The sequence below is a fragment of the Lytechinus variegatus genome, chromosome 15 (assembly GCF_018143015.1).
Source record: "Lytechinus variegatus isolate NC3 chromosome 15, Lvar_3.0, whole genome shotgun sequence".
Classification (NCBI taxonomy): domain Eukaryota; kingdom Metazoa; phylum Echinodermata; class Echinoidea; order Temnopleuroida; family Toxopneustidae; genus Lytechinus; species Lytechinus variegatus.
Genome location: NC_054754.1, coordinates 15,042,870 through 15,059,178, shown reverse-complemented (window position 1 = coordinate 15,059,178; position 16,309 = coordinate 15,042,870). Strand labels below are relative to the sequence as shown.

General features: G+C 35.2%; 1 protein-coding gene across 1 annotated transcript in view; it reads left to right on the top strand.

Annotated features, from left to right (window-relative positions):
- Positions 1-8,149, top strand: part of LOC121428825 (phosphatidylserine lipase ABHD16A-like) — a 35,531-nt gene extending 27,382 nt beyond the window's left edge. The window contains exons 13-19 of the mRNA XM_041625682.1: positions 953-1,016; positions 2,129-2,185; positions 3,196-3,258; positions 5,679-5,755; positions 6,026-6,124; positions 6,973-7,019; positions 7,871-8,149. Coding sequence (XP_041481616.1) covers positions 953-1,016; positions 2,129-2,185; positions 3,196-3,258; positions 5,679-5,755; positions 6,026-6,124; positions 6,973-7,019; positions 7,871-7,969 — 506 coding nt within the window. The 3' untranslated portion in view covers positions 7,970-8,149. The remainder of the gene's footprint in view (positions 1-952; positions 1,017-2,128; positions 2,186-3,195; positions 3,259-5,678; positions 5,756-6,025; positions 6,125-6,972; positions 7,020-7,870) is intronic.
- Positions 8,150-16,309: the final 8,160 nt, after the last annotated feature.

The following is a 16,309-nucleotide window of genomic DNA, read 5'->3' as shown; positions in this document are numbered from 1 at the left end:
GTATCTGTTGAATTACCATCATAACTTTGAAAGTTTATGGATCTGATTCATGAAACTTGGACATAATAGTAATCAAGCATCACTGAAAATTTTGTGCAAGTTTCAGGTCTCATGATTAAGGTCAAAGGTCATTTAGGGTCAATGAACTTTGACCGAATCGGAGTATCTGTTGAATTACCATCATAACTTTGAAAGTTTATTGGTCTAGTTCATTAAACTTGGACATTAGAGTAATCAAGTATCACTGAACATCCTGTGCGCATTTCAGGTCACATGACCAAGGTCAAAGGTCAATGAACTTTGGCCGAATTGGGTGTATCTGTTGAATTACCATCATAACTTTGAAAGTTTATGGATCTGATTCATGAAATTTGTACATAAGAGTAATCAAGTATCACTGAACATCCTGTTCGAGTTTCAGGTCACATGATCAAGGTCAAAGGTCATGTAAGGTCAATGAACTTTGGCAATGTTGGGTTTTTTTGTTAAATACATGTAACCATCATATCTCTGTAAGTTTGTTGGTCTAGTTCATAAAAAGTGGACATAAGAGTAACCATGTATCACTGAACATCTTGTGCGAGTTAGAGTAGTATTCAAAGTCAGCACTGCTGCTATATTGAACCGCGTGATGCAGGTGAGACGGCCAGAGGCATTCCACTTGTTGAAAATAAGCGAAACTTTGAAATGTCTTAACTTTCTTATTTTTCATCCGATTTTGATGAAATTTTCAGCATTGTGCTTGTCTGATTTTTATCTATTGATTTAAATCAACAATTTTCTGAGGTGGACTTGACCTTTAATGACGAAAGTAATTGACTGTTAGTTGTTTTTCATCTTCTACAGCAAATTTTGCTTCTTTCATGATAAGTTTTATGATTTTGAAAGCTGATCCAAATGATAACACAGTTGATTGGTAAGTGACTTCCGTTATTTTTGTTACCTTCTACAGCAAATTTTGTTTCATCAACAATAAGGACATACATGAATATGAAGATTGCAGACAACCTTAGCAAGTAAGTTAAATATGGGTTCTGTAGCACAAAGCTTAGCAATCAATTGTATGCTTGATTTTAAAGATTGATAATGCTTAGTAGTCTATGGCCCGTATTCTGAAGTCGGGTTTAAACCCTGGCTTAAAGTTGTGGTTTAACTATGGAGAGCCAATCAGGGCACAAATCCCTAACAGTACACATCCAATGTATTAACTCATGTGGCACCCACATTGTTTGGGAATGATAACTGAAACATTTTGAAGCATTTTTCATCATTATGAAAGCAAAATGAAACAAAATAGTAAACATAAGAAATATACAATATAAACAGAATGTTAGAAATTTTGGCTCCCCATAATTTTAGCACAGACTTAGACCATGGTCTAAGTTAAACCTGAATTCAGAATACGGGCCAATGTGATCAATCATAAAAATCATCACTGCCAAGCTATGTTATGGGGCCAGAAGACAAAAATCTTGGTTATACGGTGTATCAATACAGTAACAAAGGGAACCCCAAATTTTCCTGATTGTGGGGAAATTATGAAATCAATTATGGAACCTGCATGTATACATGTATCTCATGATATTGCGAGTTTTCAGCATTCCAATGATACTCTAATTAGGTTGCTAGGACATCTTAGACTTGCTAAATAAGTTTGAAGGGTTTTGGTTGCAAATCAAGTTGTGATTGATTTCTGACTTGGGGTTCGATTTCAATTCTTTGTGCAACAGACTTGGGCCCTGTCTTACAAAGAGTTATGATTGATCCAATCAATTGTAACTCTATAGAAATCCACCAGTGTCATAATTTTTTTTCTCTAGGAAATTTGCTTGATGTCATTCATCAATTCAGGTTTAACTTACTATAGAGCTACATGTAAGTAGGTATTCATACAGGGGGGGGGGGGGTCATGGACCAATTCCATCTAAATATGTGTTGCTTGTGTTTTTCATCATGCTCTGTTGAAGTGAAAAAATTCTGATGTCCTTGCTCTTGTACTCTCAATAAGAGAATGTTTTAATAATAGAAAATTGTTTCCAAATGTTTGATAATATTATACGTCAATAATTCAAAACACAACAACATCCATGGTTTTTATCCACGTTTCCAAATTTGTTGTTTTATCCAGTTACAAAGGCCCTCTTAGGATAGTGAGAAGAACAAAGGATGAGATCATTATAACATCGTAAGTAATTGAAGTGGGAATGAAACATTTGGAACAAGTAGGCTTGTGTCAAAACAGAAAAAAATCAAAGAATGAGAACAAAGAAAGTGACATCACACATCTTTGTTGCATTGCCAATATGAGGATCTCCATAGCATTAGTGATTGCAATATTCAAATGCTCTTAACTTTCTCATTATTTGTCCGATTTTTTTTAAAACTTTCGTTGGTCTGTTTCTTTGATTTTTCTGTTTTCACACAAGCTATCCTGTTCCAAGGGTTTCATTCTCAAATCAAGCATTAATGTCAGATGATTTTATTTGTTTGTTTGTTTGTTTACTTGCTCTTATTTATGCTTTCAAATATTGCACAGTAAATATATGAAATGTGTTTGCTTATATAAATATACATTAAGGATCCATAACATTAACAATATTGTCATGATATAGGGAATACAGTACAAGGGAATAAAGTTGGCCTATATACTTCTCTTTGAAGACATAATTTTGTTATGTTATTAGTGAATGGTAGAAAATTGGTAATTGGTAATTAGAAAAATAAGCATGAGATTATATTGTGCTTTCCAAGCAATATTAGCACACACATGCTCAAATGAACCTGTCTAATACAATGTTGGCTATTTCTACTATAGTTGATCACAGCCTAGATTTTTAAAATGCATTTAGATTTTTTTCTCAAAATTATTGTTCACTTCAAAGACAGCTTACCAAGGTTTTGCTTTTTTGACAGTCCAAAAACCTAATCACTTGCATACTAACCCTATTCTATTATTTTATGAAAATATTAACACATGATACATTATAATTAAAGTAATTACAAACAAGTAAAAATATTAATATTATGGCAATAAAACAGCTGTCCATGAATGCAATTTGTATGCTAAATTTCTTTATCACAATCCTGTGGAGGGAATTTATTTTATTTCATAGACCTCTAAAATTGAATTGATTGAGTTGAATGGAATATGAATTATCATGATATTCCTCTTTGAAATTTACTTATAACTTTCAGCGAACTTCCTGATGTAGCATATAATAGAGGAAATGATCTCCTGATCAAGATATTACAATCAAGGTGAGTACATTGTTACTTTTAAAAGGGATGGTCCGGGCTGAAAATATTTGTATCTCAATACATAGAATAGAATTCACTGAGCAAAATGCTGAAAATTTCATCAAAATCGGATAACAAATAATAAAGTTATTGAAGTTTAAAGTTTAGCGATATTTTGTGAAAACAGTCGTCATGAATATTCATTAGGTGGGCTGATGATGTCACATCCCCACTTTCCGTTTTCTTATGTTATTACATAAAATCATATTTTTTTCATTATTTCATACTTGTGTGAATAATATGTCTCTGTATAATAAAGTAAATTGCAGCAATAAATATCTAGCACTAAATCAGTTGTCAATCAAATTTTTCTAGTTCTTGGAGTAAAAATTTTAATAAACCTAGTTTCATATAATAAAATACAAAAGAACAAGTGGGGATGTGACATCATAAGCACATCTAATGAATATTCATGACGACTGTTTTCACACAATATTGCTAAACTGTAAAATTCAATAACTTTGTTATTTGTTATACGATTTTGATGAATTTTTTGGCACTTTACTCAGTGAATTCTACTCTATTTATTAAGCTACATGTATATATGCTTTCGGCCCGGACCATCCCATTAATGTATTGGAAATCTAGCGATTATGAATGTTTTTTTTACAGCTGAATGGCACTAAACAATTGCTGTTCAAAAATCAATCTTTTTTTCTGGCATTAAGATTACTAAAGGCCCTTTAGATAACATTGGAAGCAAGTAATTCAGATAATATATGTATGGATATTTATATCTATTCATTACTCTAAAATAAACAAATAATCATTGAAAATACAATTACAATGACATCTTATTTGCTATAAATTATGTTTACATGTATATTCTCACTAGAAAAAAAAATGGTTGTTATTAGAAGCACCCAGTACTATTTTAATAAAATTATTTGCATTTGTATTCTTCGTGTTTCAAGAAGCAACTGGGGCTGAGTTGTGTCAGGATTTTTTTTTCATGAATTCCAATCTTATTTGTCAGAAACAAGTATTCAAATTGATCGTTGTCAAAAATTTTGAACACACAAAAACAATAAAAACAAGTTGATGTTATCAACAACTAAATGCTTTATCTGTGTCATAATTATATTGTAACATTTATTTCTAAACCATGATCAAGTGAGACAGAAGCAGGATTGACATGCCACACCTACAGCTGCCAAGTAGTACGGATTTTCAGTATTTAGTACTGAAAAATGAGAAGAATACTGATGGTTTCATGCAAAATACTGATTTCTCACGTTTCAGTTTTATGTGTTGTCCTATGGTATTTCTTTGAAAATACCGATTTCCTTGCCAAAATACTGATTTTCAGCTTTAAAAATACTGAAATGTTCTTGTTCAGGTTGGCAGCTCTGCACACCTCACATTCTCACCTAAAATTTAATATGTCTCCAATGTCTTGCGTGAAGGGTGTTACTATATCAGGTATCATCATGGTATTCTTTTGACACTAGCTGTCTCACAATATTGATGTGAAAAATTATAATCTGTCGACAATGAAATTAAACTGTGAAAGTGGGAGAGGCATGCCACATTTCCTTATTTTCTTGTCTTGGTCTTTCGATGTCTTTTTTGTAATGTGGAGTTGCCAACCTGAACATAAAACATTTCCGTATTTTTAAACCTGAAAAACAGTATTTTGTGAGGAAATACCAGTACAAAGAAATACCAGTCATTTTTCAACTTTTTGCATTTGCTTATAAGAAAGAAAAATCAAGTGAAAAAAAATGTGAGTATTGTTATCATCAGTTCATGAACTATTGGTGGAAATTTAGAAAATGCAAGTTATCATACCTAGCATAGCTGGCTGTTTGTGCATGGGCAGAAATCCCAGGGGGGACGTGTCCCCCCTACTCAAAATAGTAGGGGGGACACAATATCAAATGTCCCCCCTACTATTTTGGGTCTTTGGTGATGTTAAGAAATATATCACTCAATATGGGAATAAAACGTGCGTTTTGGGACAAGATGACCTTTTTTTTTTTTTTTTTGCTTGTCAAATATATTTTCGTCGAAATGACATTAAATTTTAGGTAATAGCCTTTTTTTGTCAAATTTTCCAGACCCTTGTCCCCCCTACCTTTTGGGAGAGATTTCCGCCCCTGTGTTTGTGTATACAACGTGTACACGACTGAAAAACATGCCCTGTACATGTGCATCAAAAATGGACTTTAAAAACGGGCCTACTTGCTCTGTTGAAACACCAGATGGGAAAGACGTTACCAGAATCTGGTCTCATCGGATGGATCCCACAAGTCAAATATCTGTGATTCAGAATAGAAACATTAGAAACGTTTAAGTCACTCCTGCAAGCCCACCCCTTCTAATAATTCTGAATACATCCCACAAGTTTGTCTAGCATATTGGTACTATTTGTTTTTCAGATATCCAAAGTTGTTAGACGATGAAGTAACAAAGGTCTTAAGGCAATTCCTCAGCATTTCAGATCAACTTAGCATGTGTAAGTAAATGAGAAGTTTTCTTGTATATCGAAGAACATTTAGATGAGAAATCTCATTAGCACTGTTGCAATAAAGTGACCACTATAGCGACCACTACGTATGAAGTCAATCTCTTCAATCTACTTTTTTCTGACATAAACTTTCTCCGTGCTCAACATAAACATATCAGTAAGTTTGTTCTTGAGGTTTATAACAATAAATATACAACTTATCAACTAAGATGTTTGCTTTACTGAAATTTATCATGTATTTTTCTGTCTCTTTCTCAGTATCAATGTATTCGGCGTTTGAAGTAGATGATTCAGCATGCTTACGAGTTCTTAAGGAGTATGCTGAGAAGCACTCTACCAAGTTCCCTATGCTTATAGGTAATATCACAGCAGATGGATGATGATGATGATGAAGGCGATGATGATAATGATGAGGATATTAATGAAAATAATAGTGATGGTGATTATAATGATTATGAGGAATGTGATGATGATAGTGTTATAGAAAATGATGATGATGGTGATGATGATGATGATGGTGATGATGATGATGATGGTGATGATGATGATGATGATGATGGTGATGATGACGATGATGATGATGATAAATTTGATGATGATGATGGTGATGATGACGATGATGATGGTGATGATGACGATGATGATGATGACGATGATGGTGATGATGATGGTGATGATGACGATGGTGGTGATGATGACGATGATGATGACGATGACAAGGACAATGGTGATGATGACGACGATGACGATGGTGGTGATGGGGAGGATGATGATGTTGAGGGTGACTATGATGATGACGATGATGATGACGATGGTGATGATGATGATGACGACGATGATGATTATTATGATTATGATTTTTTATTTTGCATTTTTGTGTGTATGTTATGTGTTTAAAGCCATTGGAAACTAAATTTCTCTGTATGCCTATCATTCATGGACCAATAAAACAATCTGGAATGATTGTGTTGTAGATCATGATCATGATGAGAATAATTGTAATGATGCTGATGGGTGTTGACGGTCCATCTCAAATTTATGCATACGACTTAGTTTCAGTTCATTATGAGGGAGGTATATTTGTCCAAAATGTGTGTTAAAATCATATATAAATCAGTTTGAAATGTATCATTATTTCTTTCTGTTTTTCACCATGATGTTGATAGAGAAAAGCTCCTTTAATATTTCCTCTTTATTTTTTTTAGGTGATGATATGAATCATGCAAGGAAGGTGCAATTAGCTTTGTACTTGGTGAGTTGAATATTGCTCCTTCTATTGTGTATTCATGAAATGCAGAGGTGGTGGTGGTGGCAGCAAAGAAGAAGATTGAGGACGATGATTTTTTTTAAGAGAAGAAAGCAGTAAAGAAAGAAAGGAGGAAGAGATGGAGAGGGGGAAGGAGTGGGATAGAGGAGGAAGATGAGGGGAAGGAGAAGAATATACATGTATCTGTTAAGTGCTTAGAGATGATGTACAGATGTATTAAGTGCTTTATAAAAGCAGAACATTATTTTGGGGTAGGGGAGAAGAAATATATAAGTAGAGTAAGTTGAACATTCAGCTCAACAATCAGTTTTGTCTCGCCCACCAGAGTTGAAGGTGAGACTTAGGGATCCAAATGTCGTCCGTTGTCCGTCCGTCACAATCCTCATGACACATAACTCGGCAACCGTTAGGTTGATGTAGTTAGGAGACCTGCATGTCATGCTGCAGTCGCAGGTCACATGGTAAGGTCAAAGGTCATTTTTAGGTCAACGTTAAAGTTCTTGTGCAAAACTCTCTTACGACACACAACTCTGCAACCGTAAATCACTTTTCAACAAAACTTGGATGGTAGATGTACTTAGGGGACCTGTATGTTATTGTTTTTGGAGGTCATATGGTATGGTCAAAGTCCATTTTGAGGTAAACATTAAAATTTACATGCAAGACTCTTAATATGACAAGTGTTATTCCATCCCAGTCATTTCACAATGAAGTTTCGATACAATTCTGTTGCGTGCTCTCGCAAATCACGATATCTCTGGTTATTTTCATAAGTGGGCGGAAAACAAAATCGCTTATGCCTTGTTATTCCTCTTCTTTTTTTATATTTCACACAGAGTACCAAGTACATGACAGATTTTGACTCCACCCACTGCACACCTCTACCGGCATCGTACTTCCTACCTCCATGGAATCTAGACGATGAGATGAAATGATCGCACCCCACCCTCAACCTCCCCCTTCCTCTTGTTGCTTCACTTTAGTTCACAAACCTTGACATTGACTCTGTGGGCCCTTATTCTGATGTCAGGTCTAACTTAAACTTAGGTTTAAAGTTGTGGTTTAAGTATGGGAAGCCAAAAGTATCAAAATTTTTATTAAGTTGTATGCTTGTTGTGTTTACTGTGCTCTTTCCTGATTCATCGATGGTGAAGACAATAATCTATTTATACTTCCTAGACACTTATGAATAATTTGAAAGCCAAGTGAGCTGAAGTATGATATCTCTATTGTTAGTGATTTATGTAACAATTGGCTTCCCATACCTAAACCACATTTAAACCTGAGGTTAAGTTAAACCTGCTATCAGAATACGGGCCTCTAACTTTCTGGCAAAGTGGAGTTCCGATGACAGCTGTCCATGGTGCCATGGAGGTGCTATAGCCAAGTGGTCTGAGACACCTGACTGGATGTGAAAGTCTGGGGTTCAATTCCCAGCCACAGCACCTATGCACCTTGAGCAAGGCATTTTATATTAATAGAAATTGCAATGTTCCAACTATGCGTTATTGGTACCAGTGTGTGTAAGTGTTTATTTCAACCAAACAAGAGGGATCTTGATATTCTGAGGAGCACATAGGTCTGACTTTTATAATCATTACAACTTGTTAGTCACCTGATCACAGGATTTTCATGTAAAAAACACTGCTTCAAAATAATAAAAAAAGAAGATATAAAGTTGAATTTAAGCACAGTTGTCTAGTATGAGATTTTGGTATTATACATGTAAATTTAAGGAAAAAAATCTGGGGGTGGTGTGTTTTACGCATTTAAGTATGAATTAGAGTTGCACCTAAATGCCTAGTTGTATGCGTTATAAGGCTTGATGGCATTGGTCAGATCATGCCAAGAGGACGTGCACTACCGCGTATTGATCAATGAGATTGCGCGTGAGCATTTAAATGCGACGCATACTTAAATCTTTGTGAAACACCCCCCCCCCCCGGTCTGTTTATGATGGTGGTAGTAAAGCACACACTCGTAAGACAACTATTACCGGCTCGCGGATCAGAACGGCGAGCCGATGCAGAATCAGCTTTTTTGTTACATGTTAACGTGATTAACTTGCATCAGCTCTTGGTGCAGAACCGGCAATTTTGCACCACCAAAGTAGTAGGTTCAAAACCGCGAGCCGATGCAGGATCGGCTTTTTTTTCTACGTGTAAACAGAAAGCCGATTTTGCATCGCCAATTTGTGCGCATTTCATTCACTTCACCATTATGACATACAAGGATCCAGGGTTGTCTTTTTTATGACGTATATTGTTGGTGCGCGGATCATTTCAGGTTTTTGCCACAAGAGCTGATTCTGCACCGCGAGCTGTGACAGCGTGTAAACGCAGTGCAAGATAAACCAAAAGCCGATGCACGTGTAAACATGGTATGAATATATGGGATAACACAGATACTGTCCAATATGTCCCGCCATATTTATGATACAGATCTTCAAAATGCAGTCCATTGTACAGCTTAGCAAGAAAGAAAACAGACAAGGTAGTCTACCCAACTGAAATTTTGTGATACAGAGAACCCAACTCTTGGCCCCTTTTTGCAATATTATGGTACTTCAGGATTCTTAGAAATCCCTTTCCCCAAAACAGGGTGCTACATAACTTTTTAGAAGCACTTGCCCTATTGGGCAAGTAAATTTTTAAATAGAATATACTTGCCTGAAAATCTATATCACTTGCCAGAAAAAATCCTTGAAAAAAAATTTAACCTCTTCAAAAGGAAATATCGCGGTTTTATAAACCATTGACCTTTTTTCCTCTTTTGACATGAACTGGGGTACGTTGCAGAAAGAGTTGCGTTTAAACGCAAGTCAAAAAATCAATCGCAAGTCCCAAATGCGCGCTGTTGATTGGTTGAAAATCAAGTTGCGCATGATTTTTAGAGTTGCGATTGATTGCAACTCTTTCTGCAACGGGCCACTGATGTACCTTGTTCTTACATTTCTTTTTCCAAAGTAATTTTATCTTTTTGTCATGACCAAATTTAGGATCGATGTATATATCATATCGACCCTAATTGTGGTCATTCTACTGTGAGAATTTTTGCTTGCCCTATTCAGGCAAGTAGTTTTGGTCTTTACTTCAAAACACTTGCCCGACTCTAACTTTTACTTACCCCAGGCAATCGGGCAAGTACTTATGTAGCACCCTGCCCCAAATTTTGCAGAAATATTCGATTTTTTTTTTGTTCTTATCCCAAGTACATGTTCTTATCCTCCTTCAAATGGGACTGGCACATCCCTGGTGATATTTGAAATTGTAAAATTGACACTAGAATGTACTTTGATTAGAACCTTGTGTGGATATCGTGTTTAATTGAATTCTATTTTTTACTTTAACCACCGAGAAGTCAGTGTTTTTCGCTTTTGTGCAATGATTATAAATGCAAGTACAGATTCATATACTTGTATACTTGATGTGTCATCAAGTTAAAGTAGAATTTTTTCATAACAAATTGTGAATGAGAAACTTTAGAACAGGGATGTGAGGAAAATGATATGTCATGTAGATGATTTCCATTCAGAAATGTGATGTTCAATCAAAGTGTATGCAATTGAAAGAAATGTAGGTATATATGTATATATCTATTTAAATACATCTAGATAGTCTGTTGATAGAAAATGATGTGGTTATAAGTGTTTTATGTGATCATGGGAACAATGATTGTGATTATTGTCTGATCATTTATAGTGTTTACTGGTTGTCAGGGAATGGCGGGGAGGGGGGGGGATACTTCATATAAATGTATGTGCCGCGGTGGAGACCCCCATTTTCAGCCTAAATTTCCATTCCTGAGCATCACCAATATATAGAAAATAACAGAAATTCCTATTTTTCCCCATTCCAGACCCCTCAAATTTGAGATTTCTAGTTCCAGTGCCCGTTCATACTCAGCGCAGCACAGCACAGTTGCAAATTGCCATTGACTCTGCACTGACTGCATTCATGGACAGCCGGCCAAAGCTAGCTCTGCACACCGATTCGGAGACTGCTGATTGGTTATCGTACAGAAGCGTCACGTCCAATTTCATGCATATTCATGCAACGCTCTGAAACACAGAATTTGTGTGCCGTTCCAGAGCATTGCATTTTCAGCAATCAATGATCCTAGAGCAGTTCAGGAGATCCCAATTTTAAGACCAAAGTTTTTGGTGTGGCACATAGGGGGAATGTCCTCTGATACTGCAGGCCATTTAGTCGACTGTAACCAGTGCCAGGGCGTTTTGTTGTGGAGTATAATTACTTGGCCATATTTCTTTTCCCATGATCTTTCTTCTTTTCCTTTTTGGTCTTGCTCTTCTTATCTATTTCATGAAAAAAATGGGAGGGGGCAGTTGCCCCTCCCCTGTAGTAAGCCCCTGATTGGTCAAAGTATTGTTGTGGATGCTGTTTTTATTTAATAGCTAATTCAATCATATTTACATTGCAAAATGCTGTTTGAAATACATTTTGTGTGTTTTCTTTTTGTAATTTTATCAAGTCCGTGTAGTGGTAGACACACAAGAAATTCTTATGGTGGCGCATGTTTTTTTTATTGCTGTTATGCAAAATAAGGGTCAAATGAGTGAATGATAGTAATTACAATATTCCCATACAAAGCACGAGTAGTACAAAAAGAAAAAATATCAAATATTTTGAGCCATTTCTTCTTTCTCCTTTTACATAGTGGCTTGCAACTGCCACTTCACAAGGGCTAATGCACCACAAGTGGCACTTGGTCCACTGAGTTTTACGTTATTTTCTTCAAGTTAATGAGTATTGTATATCATGTACATGAATATAATTGTATATACACTGTAGTACATTTATTTGTGAGTGTATATTGAAGTAAATCACAGGAAATGAATATTGGGAGTATGACATTGATATTTTATCAGCTTTTTTTGTACTGTCATAAAGAGAGAGAGAAAGGGAAGGGAGAGAAGGGAAAGAAGTTAAAATTTAAGATTGCCTAACTCTTTGGAGAAGTTTACTGAAAAAAAATGTACCAAGTTTCATATGTGGGTTGTTTTACAATTAGGGTATTCTTGGCTGCCTCTTCTGACAAGGAGGGGGATTTTTATGTGTGTGTGTTTTAAGCAAGTGAAATTATATTTATTTCAAAATTATGAGGCGTGAGGTCACCAAATTTTCATAGGGGTTCAATCTTTTGATTATGTGTTCTGTCAATCACTTAAAGGGGAATGAAACCCATGGAACAAGTGGGTTTGTGTGGAAAGAATAAGATCAAAGAAAGTGAGAAAGATCGGACAAATAATGAGAAAGTTATGAGCATTTGAATATTGCGATCACTATAAATGCTATGGAGATCCACAGTTTGGCAATACGACAGATACGTGTGATGTCGCATGTGAACAACTTCCCCTTTGATGGACTATAAAATACCCCAAAATGTCTCTTTTTGCTTGCTCTTATGGTGATACAAACTCTTTATCGATAATATATTCTTTGAAAATCTGTATTACAGGCCCTCCTATAGAAAGAATTAATGATATAGGTGATAAAATAGGCATTTTTAGTGACCTAACCCTACTTCTTCGACGAAATTGAGCCCGGAGCAATACACACCGGAGCCCGGAGAAATACACACCGGAGAAATACACACCGGTCCTTCAGTGTTTGACCCTAGTATGGTAATTTCTCATCAATCTTCTAAAGGCGACCGCACACCTTACGATTGGTCTGCGACCCGATTTCAGAATAAAATGTAGTAAAATCTGATGCTAATATTGAGACTTGGAATATCTTACTGTGTTATGTTCTAAATCATCGTACATATTCCTATGTCAAATCTGTGACCATTCTGTCATCCTTCTTAGAATAAAAGCGAATTTAATATCTACACTCGAATGACGTCATATCAGTCGTACTATTGGGTACAATTTAAAACTAATATGGCCTTTACTCCAAAGTACAGGCTTGCAATCTTTCAAAATGGTTACATAAGTATTCTTTCAGTTAATTTCAACCTCGAATAAAATGATATGTTCCATTCACATTTTCAGAAAATGAGCAAAATGAGATTTGTTCCAAAATCGGATCGCGAACAGTCGTAAGGTGTGCGATGGCCTTAACACTCTCCTCATGCAGTCTCCTTCCTCCTATATTACTTCATCTTCTTCCCCTCCTTATATCTACTTTTCTTACGTTAATTTTTTGGGCTGCTCACACAAAACTTCTGGAAGCAGAAACAAAAAACAACTTCCATGCAATGAATGTAATACATATACTGTAATTCGACAGAATATTTGATGTAAAAAAATGCAACACATTGCTTTCTTAATGGAAAAAAAATCAATATCTTCACATACATGTAGATAGTGTACAAATCTACAAATAATGATACCACTCAAGGCTGAAGTCATTTGCATAAAATTTTACGATTGTAAATACTTCACAGTAAATCATAATTTTATGTGGCAACAAAACCTTGATTGGCTGTAAGAATTGTTGTCATAGTGCTTGTCATTAATGGTATAGGGTTATAGTGATGATCAATGTTTACATTTTGTGCAACCAACCCCTGTGAGATATTTTTTGAATACAGACAATAAGGAACAATTATATGATCACTTTATGAAAGGAATGTTGAAGACTTGCTGGGGAAGTTTTAATAATGTTGATACAGCTTCTGTCTTCTGTCTTGCACCCAGTAAACAAGATCATATGGATCTGACGATAAGTCAGAAAAATGATTACATTCCCTGTCTTAGAAAGAGTTGTGATTGATCCAATCAATCACAACTATGGAAAGCCACCAAAGTCAATATATCTAATGCAATTTTTTTTTATTCTAGATATGAATGTATAACCATAAATCAATTGATTTCTTGACAATTTGGTGTGATCTCCTTTTTTATAAAGTACATTTTGCAAATTTCCTGTAGAAAAAATTATGACACCGATGGATTTCCATAGAGTTATGATTGATTGGATCAGTCGTAACTCTTTGTAACACATGGCCCAGGAATCCATAACACAAATCCGTAACACAAACACTTTGTGTTACGGAGCCCAGGAATAGAAAAAGGAAGACTTTATACTAGCTCATACAAAACATACTGCAATGTAAAAACACATTACTTCAAAATAAAATGGCACTGTAAGAAACACTTGCAATCATTTGCGAGACAATCATATGCCCTAAAATCAATCATAAGTCTTGCAATTAATTCTAATTGCCAATTGCTTATCTGGGTTCTTGCAACAGGAAATATGAGTTCTCATACTAAGTTGAAATTGATCTATCAATTTGATATCTACTAGAAATCAATATAGATCTACATAAACATGGGAATGAGCACTGTATTTAATTAAATTCAATTTACACACTGCAATTACTATACAATTAACATTAAGTATGCCTCTAAATGAAAACAAGCCATCATTTCTGAATTTACAATTAGCTGCGAGACTTATGACTGATTTGGGGACCTATATTATAAACCCATCACACACTTCTGATAGTGAATGTTTGATATGCATGTACAATATAACCGGGGGATAAAGAAATGGCATTCATCCAAACACTAGCTTAACGCACAAACTGTAAATTGTCTGAATCTGAAATTGTGGATAGTTACTTTTCTTTTCATGCTGCTCTTGTTGTAAGTCACTTATACACTCAATTTGTGTAAAAAAAAATCTCCATTCCTCAGTTTTCCATGAACATAAAAAATGTCTTTACGATTGTAAGGGCTGCTTCATGAAGAAATTAATCTGTTTATTTTCATTGACAATTTCGCCCTCAACCAATCAGAAGAGAGGATTTCAGTAGCTTTGTAACAAAAATGGTATAATCAATATGCTTCATGAAATATTCCACTGAGGTAACATGATAAATCTGAAATTTAGGAAAGTGCATGCTTCCTTTAGAAAAGGATAAAAGCCAGTTGAAATTTTGATGTGTCGAAGTCTCTTTCATACCGTCTCAAATATTGGATTGTACATTACGGATCAAAGAATGTGTGATGGGCTCAGGCTTCAAGCCAGTTGCTAGACAGAATATCATCATTAATTGTAATAATTATAAAAATGACAAAAAATTATTTCACCCAAAAAAAATAGCCTTTCATCAAACCCAAAATTATGCACTTCAATAATTGCACCACAAATCAATGGACGGAACTGCTTAATTCTACATGAACATGCACCTGGTTTGACATTGAAAACAGATTATCAAGTTTTAGACAAACTAAATACTAAGTTTGGCATATATTACAAAACTTTATTGAAAGTAATAGGAACGTACAAAGAACAGAAGTGATCTCGTGAATTTCCTTTTTTTTTGTATTTTTATGAAGAACCTCCACACACCTAATTGGACATGAATGGGTTCATTATGGCCAAAGGTAGGGCTAAAAGGAAAACCGAATAGGCCCCCATTGAAATAATACGTGTAAATTGGCCTGGATCATAACTGTTTGGAACCCGGCAAATTGACATTGATTTCAATTGGGATTAGAAGGTACATAGACGGCCACATCTTGGGGGCCCCATGGACCGGTTCCCACCAAGTTTGGGCTGTGGATGTATTGTTTTTCCATGTTCCAACAAACTGTGCTCTCGGGCATGCAAAAAAAGAATACATCACAGGTATCTTTACATATGACAAATCGCATGTTATAGATAGGGGAGACCAGGGTTAGTTGGAACATGGGGCAAGTAGAAACATTGTAATTTTCTTTAAAGCCTGTAAAATAAATTTATGCAATACTGCCCTCAATTTATTGCTATTGATAATACAACAGTGTTGAATAATTATTGCAATAAATTGAGGGTAGTATTGCATAAATTTATTTTACAGGCATTAAAGAAAATTACAATGTTTCAACTTACCCCATGTTCCAACTAACCCCGGTCTCCCCTAAAGTTTAAGAGTAGAAAAATCTATTTTCTAAACCTTTTAGCCTTCAGTTTACCTTCATATAAAATATCAAATATGTACATGGATATGTATATCTGATACATTTATATATTTCATCTCTAATATGCTATGTGCACACCAGCTGCTTATAATGCACTTTCTAATCATATTACAAATAATGCATAAATGGCTGTAAGGATGATATATTGAATAACTTATTTATACACTGTACATAATTTACAAGAGGAGGTAAAAACTGGCCATATAAATAATATTTCATACTAATAATGATCGCGAGTGGTACTAAACCTATCAAATTTACATTAATAATATGTAGATGTACATATATTCTCTTGTGTGCTCTCTCTCCATCTCTCTCTTTTCTCCCACCCCCCCCC